We start from the raw sequence: 13,770 nt of genomic DNA on the forward strand, positions 1-13,770 counted from the left end.
ATATTAAGCGGGGAGTATTCATGTTGATGACATTATGTCATTATCATATACATGTTGATAACACTATGTCATTATCCTAAGATGTTGATACAAATATAGAGCACTTGAAATAGGTCTGCTCCTGCTGTGTGTTGTGAGCGATTCATAAGCTGAGCTACAATTAGGCCAGTCTAACTTTCTGAAATGCCACATAGTTGCTTTTTGTGAGGTCATGCAGTAGAGAAAGTGGGGAAATGCGTGCTCACTGTCTTAATTTTACAGTGACACAATGTGCATTATTAACTCTAACCACAAACATTTTGCTGACAGTATACGTATGTGCCACCGCATGTAACTGCAAAATTATATTCTTGTATGACACATAGTTCAGAATATACGATATCACAAACATTGAAATGCTTGAAAAACTAGCTTTTCTTGACACCGAGTGCAAATCACCAAGGCTATAGTCATACAGTGCTTGTTAATGAGAGCATGTAGTGACTTTTTCAAACTTTAAACATAATTTCATAACTTTCCTAAACTTCCTTCACACACAGTCCCAAAAAATAATGAAAGAAAAGCTCTTTGTCACTAAATGTTCATTGTTCATGTCGTAAGCTTGTTTTAATTTAATATTTTTTGCAGGCTGTTCACATATACCACTGTACAAGTTTTGGTTTTGACTTTCTTTTTAACTCCAAAACTAATGAAACCAACACAATTAGGGTTTTGCTTAGGGTTTTGCATCTTCAAGCATAAAGGTTTTACATGCTTAATGTCAAATATTTAACACATTAACTCATTTTTAAAGCTGATTTTTGCTTGGGAGTTCGATTCTTTAAAGAAATTGGAGTTGGGCGGGGGTTCCTGGTTTAGTTTGTAATAGTGACCATAATCTCAGGAGACATTCTCACATCTGTTTCTGTTTCAGTTGCTTCTGTTTATTAGTTCCTTGATATATGACAACCTTTTGATGTTGGTATTGTAATATGATTGTGCTCTTAAGATGTTCATAAACATATTTTTGCTTTGTGAATGTGTAAATCCTATGAAAAGAATTAACAGTACACTCAGTTTAGCATTGATAGTGCCCAAGACTTGATATTTTCATAATGAAATGAAAATTGGAAATACCAGTCCCATTTTTATTCCTGCTCACTAGCACTAGCTGTCAAAAAGAAAATGAGTTCTTTTTCTCTTTCTCCCCACATTAACATGTAGACATTGAAAATGTGAAAGAGCCTGCTTGTCACTATTGGACAGTTACAGGATGTCTATCAAAGATATACATCATTTGAATCGAGCTGAAAATGGCAAAAGTTTGCAGCTTATACTAGCGCTAAATTTAAAGGACAGTCCACAGTAATTGAGTATAAGTGTGATGTAATTAGTTAACCAAAGGTAACCAATGCATTTGATATGGATGCCATTTCTGCAACTTACATTGAACTCTTTATAATATGAATGGCTATTAAATTATTTTTCTACTGACCTGTTTGCATAAATTGTAGTTGGCAATGTATCTAGATTTATTTATACTTTTTCGGATGGAATTTGTGCATGTTTCCATTGGTTGTGAATTTGCTCTTTTCTGAACATCAGTATGAGCACAATGCAACGGAGTGAGGAAGCATACTTGAAACAGTGTTAAAATATTCCATTGATGTACTGATTCTTACTTTCTAGCTACTTACAGCTCTGCTGTCTCACACCCTGTGCTATTTCATATTATGTTATGATAACAGAAAACAATTCAGTAAATGGATAAATTTTCTGTGTTACAGGTACAAGAGCTCTTCTTGTAAGCACACTAAGACAGACCGTATTGCAGCTGGAGTCAAGTATTCAATCGTCTTTTATGCATCCCAACTGGCCACTTTTACGGAAGCCATGGATAACAGCTGTTAGTGCATGTGTAAATGCTAGAGACTTTGCTCGAGCCTTAATTGTGTTACAGGCTTGCATCAAGCCTGTTGTATTTACAAGTGTATGGCATGAAGCATTAGGTAAGCTACTTTTATTTTGCATATATTAACGTTATAGTGCGTCATTGTTTCATTTTCATCACTTGAACATAATGGAGGAGGCATAGTGTTACACCTGTGCCTGATGCATACTGTATTTTATTGTGTGGGGCTTGTTACCACAAGTAGTAGTGGTGATGTTAACAATAATGACTATCTCTAAGGTTTTATTAGTTTGAACACAAAATTTACAATTAAAAACCATGTATAAAATGAACCCTAACTAAGCAGAATAATCTGTATTACTAAGCATCTGAAACAATCACTGATTCCAGTTGCAGGTTGCCTGTCTAAAGGCTTCCAGGGCCAACAAAATTTGCTTTTGTGTAAGCATTGACCAAATTGAAAAATTTTAAATGCTGTCATAATCTCTTCAGTAAGAGTTATAATATTACATTAAAAATTTAACACAGTAATACAACTACATTACTGGCTATTAAAATTGCTACACCAAGAAGTGCAGATGATAAACGGGTATTAATTGGACAAATATATTATACTAGAACTGATATGTGATTACATTTTCACGCAATTTGAGTGCATAGATCCTGAGAAATCAGTACCCAGAACAACCATCTCTGGCCATAACAATGGTCTTGATACACCTGGGCATTGAGTCAAACAGAGCTTTGAAGGCGTGTACAGGTACAGCTGCCTGTGCAGCTTCAACACGATACCACAGTTAATCAAGAGTAGTGAGTGGCGTATTGTGACTAACCAGTTGCTCGGCCACCATTGACCAGACGTTTTCAGTTGGTGAGAGATCTGGAGAATGTGCTGCCCAGGGTAGCAGTCGAACATTTTCTGTATCCAGAAAGGCCCGTACAGGACCTGCAACATGCGGTCGTGCATTATCCTGCTGAGATGTAGGGTTTTTCAGGGATCGAATGAAGGGTAGAGCCACGGGTTGTAACACATCTGAAATGTAACGTCCACTGTTCAAAGTGCCGTCAATACGAACAAGAGGTGACCAAGACGTGTAACCAATGGCACCCCATACCATCACGCCGGGTGATACGGCAGTGTGGCGATGACGAATACACACTTCCAATGTGCGTTCACCGTGATGTTGCCAAACACGGATGCGACCATCATGATGCTGTAAACAGAAACTGGATTCATCTGAATAAATGACGTTTTGCCATTCGTGCACTCGGGTTCGTCATTGAGTACACCATCGCGGGCGCTCCTGTCTGTGATGCAGCATCAAGGGTAACCGCAGCCATGGTCTCCGAGCTGATAGTACATGCTGCTGCAATCGTCATCGAACTGTTCGTGCAGATGGTTGTTGGTCCCCATCTGTTGACTTAGGGATCGAGACGTGACTGCACGATCCGTTACAGCCATGCGGACAAGATGCCTGTCATCTCGACTGCTAGTGATATGAGGCCGTTTGGATCGAGCATGGCATTCCGTATTACCCTCCTGAACCCACCGATTCCATATTCTGCCAACAGTGATTGGATCTCGACCAACGCGATCAGCAACGTCACGATACGATTAACCGCAATCGCAATAGGCTACAATCCGACCTTTATCAAAGTCGGAAATGTGATGGTACACTTTTCTGCTCCTTACACGAGGCATCACAACAACATTTCACCAGGCAACGCCGGTCAACTGCTGTTTGTGTATGAGAAATTGGTTGGAAACTTTCCTCATGTCAGCATGTTGTAGGTGTCGCCACTGGCGCCAGCCTTGTGTGAATGCTCTGAAAAGCTAATCATTTGCATCTCCCAGCATCTTCTTCCTGTCAGTTAAATTTCGCATCTGTATCATGTCATCTTCGTGGTGTAGCAGTTTTAATGACCAGTAGTGTATTAGAGACTACACATGTCCTGAGGTAGCATAACTTAGGATGTGGAAATTACCCAGACTATATTCGTCCAGTATTTGAGAACGAGAGCACATGATGACTTCCAAGAAACTTTGCACACACTTTTCAAAACAATTCAAAACTTGTTCTCACTGACTGGGTGGAACATAAATAATTGAAGGTGTGAAAGTAACAACTCATCACATAGTTGAAGAGTTGACAAGCATGTAAACTGTAAAACAAGAGTGAAACTGTCGCCAAGCTTTCAGATGATACCCTTTCTCTGTGCTAATAGAGTAACAAAATCTCATGTATACATTGCCTCATCTCTGTAGTCCCATTGACATATGAACTTTGTTATTTTAGTTCTTAATTGAAACTTTAATGTGATGTTTAAGTGTTGATTACCATGTGGACTCTGTAATTTCCTGTAAAAGATTTATAACCTGGCTGGCAATATTTAGTAATGCCCACTAAACTTTGTTTGTGGTCTAAAGAAAGATACGATTTTTCAGTATGCAGAAAATTTGGAAGTAAGTATATGTTATAAGAGTAAAATGCCAAGTATTGCAGATTTCTGTAATTAACCAGGCAAATGGGAATGTAATAGCCATAAGAAGTCTTTTGTTTCTTTATAATAGTTATTTCGTTGTTTTTAATTTTCAGGGCATGTGAAACTTCAGAGAATGACAGCTTCTGAACGAGAAGAAAGGAAGCGCCAGGAGAAGAAAGACAAGAAGGATAAAGAAGAGGAAGAAGAAAGAAACAGACTGACTTACAATTTTGTTAAATATACTCTAGGTTTAAAACACCAGGTCAGTATGATTACCACAGAGTGGGTCATGATAATTAACTGCTCATTAGAAGCACATTATGTGCAAAGCTCACGATTATTATGAATATTAGTTGCAGTGAGATGTTTAGTCTTCTCTAGATAAGTATCGATGATTTGTTCTATAGTGGCTAAAGCCACAGAGTGAATACTGAAGAGAATTTCCTTGGGTGGGTTATTAAGCATTCACTTTGTTCTGCCGTATCTTCCTCAATTCACAACTTCATCTGTATTCCGATCCATGATCTCAGTAGCTATGCCTGTTACTGCTTGTCTTGTGTATTCTTGCTTGGAGTTACTAACTAGCCCTTCCCTTATCTCTACAGCTCATGCATAGAATATGTGATCAGAATTTATTTAATGAGTGTTGATTTGTATTACGATTGTAACCAGCATCTGTATTATGACTGACATTCATAAGAAATTGATTAGCTAGAGCTGTTGTGATTTCACTGATATATAAGCCTTCATTTTGTATTTATTACAGCTCTTACATGTAAATCAATGTTTTCCCATTAGGTACGTACCATTTAACATTTTGTATGGAGGTCCTCGGTGAAATACAAATACTGTAAAATTATTGGTAATGTCTCATCATATAGTTGAAGTGTTGAGTGTTTGATAGACACATAAACAAGACAGAAAGTAGTGCTGATCTGTAAAGTGTCCATTCAGAGGTAACTACCACAAAAAACCACACACACAGCTATGATGACTCAGCTTTGGAGCTCAACTGAGGTGGGGGGTTGTATTGGGTGGGGTGGGTGAAAAGAGAAAGGAGGTGGAGGGAGGGATGACTGATGGCTGGGAGGGAGAGGCTGAAAAGGAAAGGGATGGAACTTTGGCACTGGCGAGCTCGCCCTGTTGCAGGCTGAGAGAGTTTCATGTGGCATACAATAAGGTGGAAGAGTGGATAGGGAGGGGGAGGCAGTGGAGCGTAAAGTGTGAGTGTAAATTGATGAGGTGGATTGGGTGGTATGGTGCCAGAGTGGAGTTGAGTGGGGCAGGCGCTAATGGAGTATGAGGCCAGGAAGAATGCAGGAACAAAGGACATGTTGTAAGGGCAATTCCCATCTATGTGATTCAGAGTACCTAACATTATTAGGTAGCATGCAGGTGCCACAGATTGTGAACCACCCACTGAAGTCGAGCATGCTGTGCCACTGGCGGGTCAAGTGCTCTTGACCACAGTTTGATGGTGGGCATTCATTCAGGGGCACAGCTAGTTATGGTCATGGTCACATAAATGATTGTGCAAACCCTAAAAAACAGAGCTATTATATCTTGTATGACATGTCTGCTTTCACAGATGGTCTAGTCTGTGATACAATAGAATGTACCTGTGACAGGACTGCTCCAGAATCTTCCAAAGGGATATGAACTGTGGGGCAAAGGACTGAGAGTAGGTGTGGAATAGGGATGGATCAGGAGATTTTGTAGTAGCACTATATTTTATGAGAGATATCCTAAGTGTGATGATCATTTCCGAACATTATTGTAGACAGTTGAAGGCCTGGCAAAGAATGTGGTTAGTTTGTTACAGTCTATGGTTATAATGGGTAATGGGCAGGAGAGGGATTGGGGGGGGGGGTCCTTTGCAATTGGTTCATGGTGATGATTGAATCATTAGGGGCATGTGTGGGTAGTTTGTCTAGTTGTCAGCAGACACACTATAACCCCCATCCTCGAGTTACTCAGGTACCTTAACCATTAAAATTCAGTTAGTCTCATTTCATCAGAATCTCTACTTATTACTTCAGTGTCCAAAGTTTGAAAATAAATCAGTGGAACAAGATGAAAAGAAATGAGAAACAAGTCAGCATTGTAGCTTTGCAGGTAGGATAGCGCTCTTTGGCCTGTTACATGAGGAGCCCACTTGCCTATTAGGCTGTCACAACATTAAACATAATTTGTCAATGCACATTTGACGTGCTTCCATTATTTTGAGAATTCTTTAGGAACACATTTTGTTACAGTGTAATTTATAGAAAGCTTCATATTTTGTAATAACTGACTTATAGTCCGACACGCACACCAAGGAAATTGTGTGAAAATGGTTCCAGTACCTGCATTAATCCAAAAAGGTATCTCAGAGACTGTGCCCATGCTTGATAACAGTAGCTGCTAGTCCAGCATCACTCCAGATATGCAGTAGATATTGTTCTGAAATTGGCCTGTAATTTCAGTCTACCAGGATAGTTCAATTCAGTAGATTCATTACTGTAGTGTGAGGAATTCTTTATTCTCCAATATCATTGACTTTCCTTGTTAACAGCGAAGTGAGTTACATTGGAGAAAAGATGAGAGAAGTAATAGATATAGTCTCTCAGTTCATCTTTGCTCCTCAGCTTTTGTATTGGAATTCCCCACTACATTCTCTACCAATCGTTCCTTAGCTATATTCATTTTCTTCATATCTCACATAAGCTCCTTTTATTGTCTTATTACCTGTACATTTATATGTCTATTCTATCCCATATTTCTTAGCTAGCCCTTGAGAAATCATTTCTTCATAACTTAAATGTGTGTTAGTATAACATACTTAACTCTCAAGCAGGCACACGATTTTTCATTTACAGTAATGAAACAAACATTTAATTGCATCACTCTTTTGCTGCATACAAGGGTTACCCCACAGTAATGACACACTCGAAGCATTAAACAGCGCAGTTCCATCACACCTCTACCAATTGCCTACTTGATTACTGTCTGCCCCCGCTAGCTGAGTGGTCAGTGTGACAGAATGTTAATCCTATAGGCTGGGGTTCGTTTCTCGACTGGGATGGAGATTTTCTTCACTCAGGAACTAGGTGTTGTGTTGTCCTGATCATCATCATTTCATTCCCATCGATGCACAAGTCGCCGAAGTGGCATCAAGTCGAAAGACTTGCACCTGGCGAACGGTCTACCTGACGGGAGGCCCTAGTCACACGTCGTTTATTTACTTGATTACTAATTATCTCGTAGATAACTGTCTCATTGTGGAACTGTGCTAATAGCTCAGAATCAGGATCTTTCCTTGCACAGATCATAAATTTTTTCTCGCCTAGCTTGCTGTCTATTTTATATTACTACTACTCATTTGGACATATGACAACTCAACCTATTACTGTGTTAGCTGAAGCAATAATGAACAAATAAATATGGGCTCACAATTGTAAAACAACAATGGAATGGGACAAAAGAATGTTATTTGCGATTGGAGCACTTTAAACACAGGTGCGCCCACTTGAGGATTAATAACAGAGCTTTACATTTATTCAACTTTAAAATAAATGTTCTATTATTAGTTAGGAAAGTTGAAATAGTGAGAATAAACAATAGAATAAGACAATAAAAAGCAATAGATTGGAGTAAATAAATCTTTGATATGTTGTCCAATTTTTAAGTCTACTTTACTGTACTGTTATGTGCTAAGAGCCTGCAACTATATGCTAAATTTGTATGTAGGAAAATTAGCATGTGCAAAAGATGAAATATATTTATTACAGATATTTTCTGTTCCAGGTGTGGAAGCAAAAAGGTGAAGAGTACAGAATACATGGGCAATGGGGATGGCTTTGGCTGTCAACAACTCGTAAATATAGACTTCAAGACTGTCATAAAATGGGTCTTCGAGCAGGACCTCAGAAGATAATGGTCCAGGTTCAAGGTATCACACATTATAAACACTTTCGAATTATGATGGAATGTGCACAGTGGAAGTTATTACTATCACACTCTCCCATTTAATGCAGTGATAATCTTATTACAGTCTTCTGAACACACACAAATATTGAAAAATAATGAAAGGCATATGTGCACATATTTTGAACTTAGGGGTACATTTTGATCCACCTCTAGATAATATCTACAGTAACATAACAACAGGTTTCTTAGAATCCAACTAAGAGGATGCGGAAGTCATAGTAGCAAAGATTACACTAGATGATATTTATCTTTTATTTACAGTGTTTTAATTTTTTATTCATGATTTTTACCATGTCCCCTTAATTTTGCAGAATTTATTTATGGCCTGCTATTGTTCGATGAATAGCAAACTCAATCTAATCTGCATTTCGTGTTATAGTCATTAGTACATTTCCATTTCTTCATTTTTTTCTCTTTATTACACGAAAGCAGGACATGACTGAAAATGTTAATGAACATTTTTGTGCTGTCAGGAAAGACATCTAAACAAATATTTGATGGATGAAGTGTCACTGCTTTATACCTGATTGATATAAACTGAGGGGTAATGCCAGTTTTGATTGCTGTTGTGATCATTTTTGTGTTTAACATTGTTTCTAAATTAGAATTTGGTGTTAAATTTTTGTTCTAGATGATAAAGGAATCAAAATATTGGCTGTTGATCCAAACACGTATAAATTTTTGCTGAAGAAAAGTATGGAAGATCAGTTACAAGTCACGGATGGAATTAAGATAAAATATGAGGCAGGGAACAACAACAGTGATCCCTTGAAAGTGAAAGTTGAGCCAAATGAAACTAAAAATTCATTGAAACCTGAACTAACTGATGAAAATTCAAGTAAGCTTCCAGTAAAGGAAGAAAAAGATAAAGAACAGAAAGGAGGTGAGATTTGGTATCATTCAGATGCTTCTTAATTTAAAATAAGTTTCTGTGAAGCAAAACATTTTTTTTTATCATTTTTGCATGAGTTGTCATTTTATGAAAAGAGAATATTATGTGATGCCACTTCTATGTAAATATATTACATGGGAGTGCTCAATTTGAACCAGCCAGTAGTAAATAAATTCTAATTACTTTTATATATGTGGAGTCTGTTTTTTTTGGATATGTCCTAAAGAACAGACACCATATCACATAATAGTAATATATATGCCTCGACAGCATTTCATATCTTCAGTGTGAATGCACCATAAGTACGATCTCTTTAGGGAATTGTGCGATATGCTATGAGCAGCGAGGAAAATGGACAGGGAGCACTACAGAAGTAGAATGTGACAAATCGGGAATTTGGGTTCAATGGGAAGTGTAACGGGATGGCCAAAACAGTTAATGTGGCCGCCTCCTCTGCAAAGTGGGAAATCCAGGTTTGAGTCCTGGTCCTACACAAATTTTAACTTGTTGCCATTGAATTATTTCAGTGCTTTCACGCGGCTGACATCAGTATTTCTGTTCCATCATGTAAATTCTAGTTAGTCCATTCAACAAACCAGAAAATTATATGTTCATCTCAGCACCAGTACTATATAAGTATATATCTTAATTGCCTACTTAAGCAGTACTAAATATCACCAGAAAATTATTTGTATTATAAAAAAAACTATTTATGGATCTTTTCATGTTCAATACTTGAATGTATCAGTACAAAATATGAACGGAGAGATCGTTACATGTAATTTATGGATTTTTTTTAGCATTATTGATAGAAGGTATACTTTCAAGCATACAGCTCATTTGATAATTCACTTTCAGTGCAATGTATTTTTGTGTGACTGACATAATCTTCGTCAGATACTGCTGTTGGTAGTGATCACACTTAGTGTTCTGTATGCAAGGAAGTAAATGCACGAACTCCTCCTCCTCCTCCTCCTCCTCCTCCTCCTGCTTCTTCTTCTTCTTCTTCTTCTTCTTCTTCTTCTTACCCCAACAATTATTAATGCTACTCATTGAAATGTACACTCATGAAAGAATATAATGTGATTTGATAGATAAAAAAAAATCTACTCACAAAGCAGTGGCAGGAGAACACACTTATAAAGGTATTGCAATTTGCAAGATTTTAGAGCCACTGGCTCCTTCTCGCAGAAGGGTTGAAGGGGAAGGAAGAGGGGTGAAGGAAAAAGACTGGTGAGGTTTAGGAAATGAGAAGAGTTCGGAAAAGTTGTCCAGAACCCTGGGTTGTGGAAGACTTACCAGATGGGATGAGAAGGAAAGACTGATTGTTGGGGACTGCATAGCACGAGTTTTGAAAATCTAAGAGCTTAAAGATGGAAGGTAAGGTAACACACAAGATAAGAAATTACTGCCAAAACATCATGAACGAGGTGATACGAACGGAAAGCTGAGTGCATTGTATGTGGTAGAGGTGGGAGGAGGTGAGGAGAGGGACAGAAAAAAGTTGACAGGTCAGGACATGAAAATATAGAAAACTAAAATGGAGTGAAGAAATAAATAGTTGCTGGGAAGAAATGCTGATATTGAAGAAATTAGTGTAAGTTAAGGACAGGTGGATGATGATAAGCAAGGACATGTAATGCTAGTTCCCATCTGCGGAGTTCTGAGAAACTGGTGTCTGGGGGAAGAATCCAGATGGTATGTGTGGTGAAACAGGCATCGTGGTCACAATTTTCATGTTGTAGAGCATGCTCTGCAACAGAATATTGCTAGTATACTCTTTCTGCCTACATCCATTCAACCTAACTGATAACTTGGTGGTAGTCGCACTGATGTTAAATGCCGACCAGAGTTTATGTAATAGCTGACACACGACATGTCCTTTAAATGGTGGCTTTCCCTTTGATAGCACATATTTTGCCAGTTACAGGGCTGGCACAGGTAGCTGTAGCGGGGAGCATAGGGCAAGTCTTATGGTAGTGATGGCCACAGGGGTAGGGGCCGTAGCGTAGGGAAATTGATGCAGAAGGAGTATAGCATCTTACAAGGATATTGCGAAGATTGGGAGGATAGTGAAAGTTATACTACACATTGTTGGCAAAATGTTGGACAGAATGGACCTCACTTCAGGACATGATTTTAGGAAGTTATAGTGTTGTCAAAGTAGCTGATTAATACATTCAAGACAAGGATAATAGTAAGTGACAAGAGGCATATTGCTAACTTGTTTTTTGAATGGTTGAGCAGTACCAGGATTGGATGTGAATTCCTCAGAAATCTGCTTTTGAACTAGGCTGGTGGGTTAATTACGTCTGTTGAAGACTGAGGTGAGAATGGTTGTGTATTTCTGTAGGGAGCCTGCATCTGAAAATATACCTTGCCTCGAATGTCAAGGCTATATGGGAAGAAATGTTTGGCATGGAAAGGATGGCAACTGTCAGAATGTAAGTACAATTTTTTGTTGGTAGGGTTAATGTTAACAGAAGTGTGTATCTGACCTTCAGAGAGGATGAGGTCAACTTCAAGGAAAGTGGCATGGGATTAGGAATAGGACATTATGAAATTTAATTGGGTTAATCTATTTAGAGATTCCCAGAATTTTAACAGTTCAGCCTCACTGTGAGTCCATATGCCAAAGATGTCATCAACGCACCTAAACCAAAACAGTGGCTGAAAGCTTATAGGTCCCAGGAAAGAATGGTGTTCCACTACAGATCCTATTTTTCCACATGATCTCCTACCAGCTCTATGGATTTCCTCCAACAAGACACAAAGGCATGTATGCCCTGTCAGTACCAGTCTTTGTTCTGTACACAAAACCATTTCTTCACTGCGCAGATCACCTCCTTTTCATCCTAGAAATGTTATCCATAAATTCTACCCTTTAATAGCCCATACACTTAAGTCTGAGGGAGTTAGGTCAGACCTGCAGGGTGGATGGGGTAACAATGTCCAACCTTGTTTCATGACATCCATTCTTATATTTTATCCAGACAGTAATTTACCGTTCCAAAGGAATTTTTTGCAAGTTTTATGAAATAATGTGACTATGCAACTGATGCAGAAGAGGGGAAGCCAAATGCCGATAGGTTTCCTGGTCAATCAAAGAAACTACTGGCTTCACATCAACCTGGAACTGGATTTTAATACTGTTGATATTCAGCTCAGTGAAGGGATTATTAGGCACTTAGTTGTTCTGCCAATACTGGAGTTAAATTAAAAACCGATGCTTGGTTGGGTTCTGCCACCCATAATGTATTGGCGAACACCGGCACATTGTTCTCCTGCTCTGGCACCCTATTGCCACAAGTGCCCACACTTGAGACACATGTTTTTAAAAAGAAAAGGGCAGTGGACACTGGCAATGTTCATGATGTGTTAAACAGTCTGGACAAGACTTAAACATCAGTGGGGACAAACCTGATGCTGAGGTGGGGCATCCTCTATGATCTGCCGCAGGAACAAAAGGGAATGCTGACTATCTGTAATCTCTTCACAGCTGAAATGTTTGTCACAATTGGGGAATGTTTCATATTTCATAAGGAACTTAAGCTACAACTTGAGCTACTTCTAGATGCCTGGTATAGTTGTTTCTGTTTATCAAGTCTTTCGAAATCTACTTGGGAGCAATAATGTGACTGTGTAGCTTATGCAGAAGAGGGGAGGCCACATGCCGATAGGTTTCCTGGTCACAAGTTATGTCTTTAGTGTCATCCAGGTGACTGATTTGTTGAAGTGTGGCAGAAAGCTTAGCTATTTACCAACAACATGAGAGCTGATGCGGACATCTCTGACTTCCGGCAATACTTGAAATTGTGCTTAACTTAGGGTTGGATGATTTCAAAGCTCTAGTCTGGACCTCTTTGTCTGGTGCTAACCTTACAACTACCTCTGTGATTAAAGAATCAGCATTTGAGACATCACAGTTACTACATTCAAACTTGCACATCTCGGCAAGCCCTTGCAAATCTGCTGTTCAGGAAACACAAGACTAGTCTCTACATTTCCATATTGCTGAAAATGTAATCTCGCAACCACTTTATGCACTTGGTGGCAGAAATGATCACTCAGCATACTGCACTATTCATTAAATTCTGATGCTGTAGGGCCTATGCGCAGATGCAGCTTTTGCGCAATCTTATACAAACTACAACTACTGCTACTACTACTACTACTACTACTGCTGCTACTACTCCTGCTGTTACTGCTGAGTAACAAAGTGCTCTGGATTGCGAGATCTGGTATGTTTCGTACCTTGCGACACAGCATAAAGCAGGTAGTTTTTGCACCTTTCTAGGTTTCATGAAGCACAGTGACTGGTGTGGTGGATGCAAAGGCTCCCCTGTATGTCCTTGTTCTGCCAGCTGTAGGCCCATGTTTCAGATTAGCTGTGCATTGGTTAAGCTATTCCTGCATCTGCTTCTGCTGTTGTCATTGCAGTAGCATATGTTCTTCTTGTTGTTCCTGCAGTGTTATTTGACACTGCCAAAATGCCAGAAACTTATGATCCATCATTACAAGTTTATTCACACGT

The 13,770-nt window shown here is 38.9% G+C and overlaps 1 protein-coding gene across 1 annotated transcript in view; it reads left to right on the forward strand.

The window, feature by feature from the left end:
- The window catches only part of LOC126190882 (nucleosome-remodeling factor subunit NURF301), a 289,288-nt gene that overhangs the window by 67,893 nt on the left and 207,625 nt on the right, over positions 1-13,770 (forward strand). The window contains exons 10-13 of the mRNA XM_049931491.1: positions 1,767-1,988; positions 4,489-4,637; positions 8,162-8,306; positions 8,976-9,227. Of these exons, the coding sequence (XP_049787448.1) occupies positions 1,767-1,988; positions 4,489-4,637; positions 8,162-8,306; positions 8,976-9,227 (768 nt within the window). The remainder of the gene's footprint in view (positions 1-1,766; positions 1,989-4,488; positions 4,638-8,161; positions 8,307-8,975; positions 9,228-13,770) is intronic.

The sequence above is a fragment of the Schistocerca cancellata genome, chromosome 1, assembly GCF_023864275.1.
Source record: "Schistocerca cancellata isolate TAMUIC-IGC-003103 chromosome 1, iqSchCanc2.1, whole genome shotgun sequence".
In the NCBI taxonomy this organism is placed as follows: Eukaryota; Metazoa; Arthropoda; class Insecta; order Orthoptera; family Acrididae; genus Schistocerca; species Schistocerca cancellata.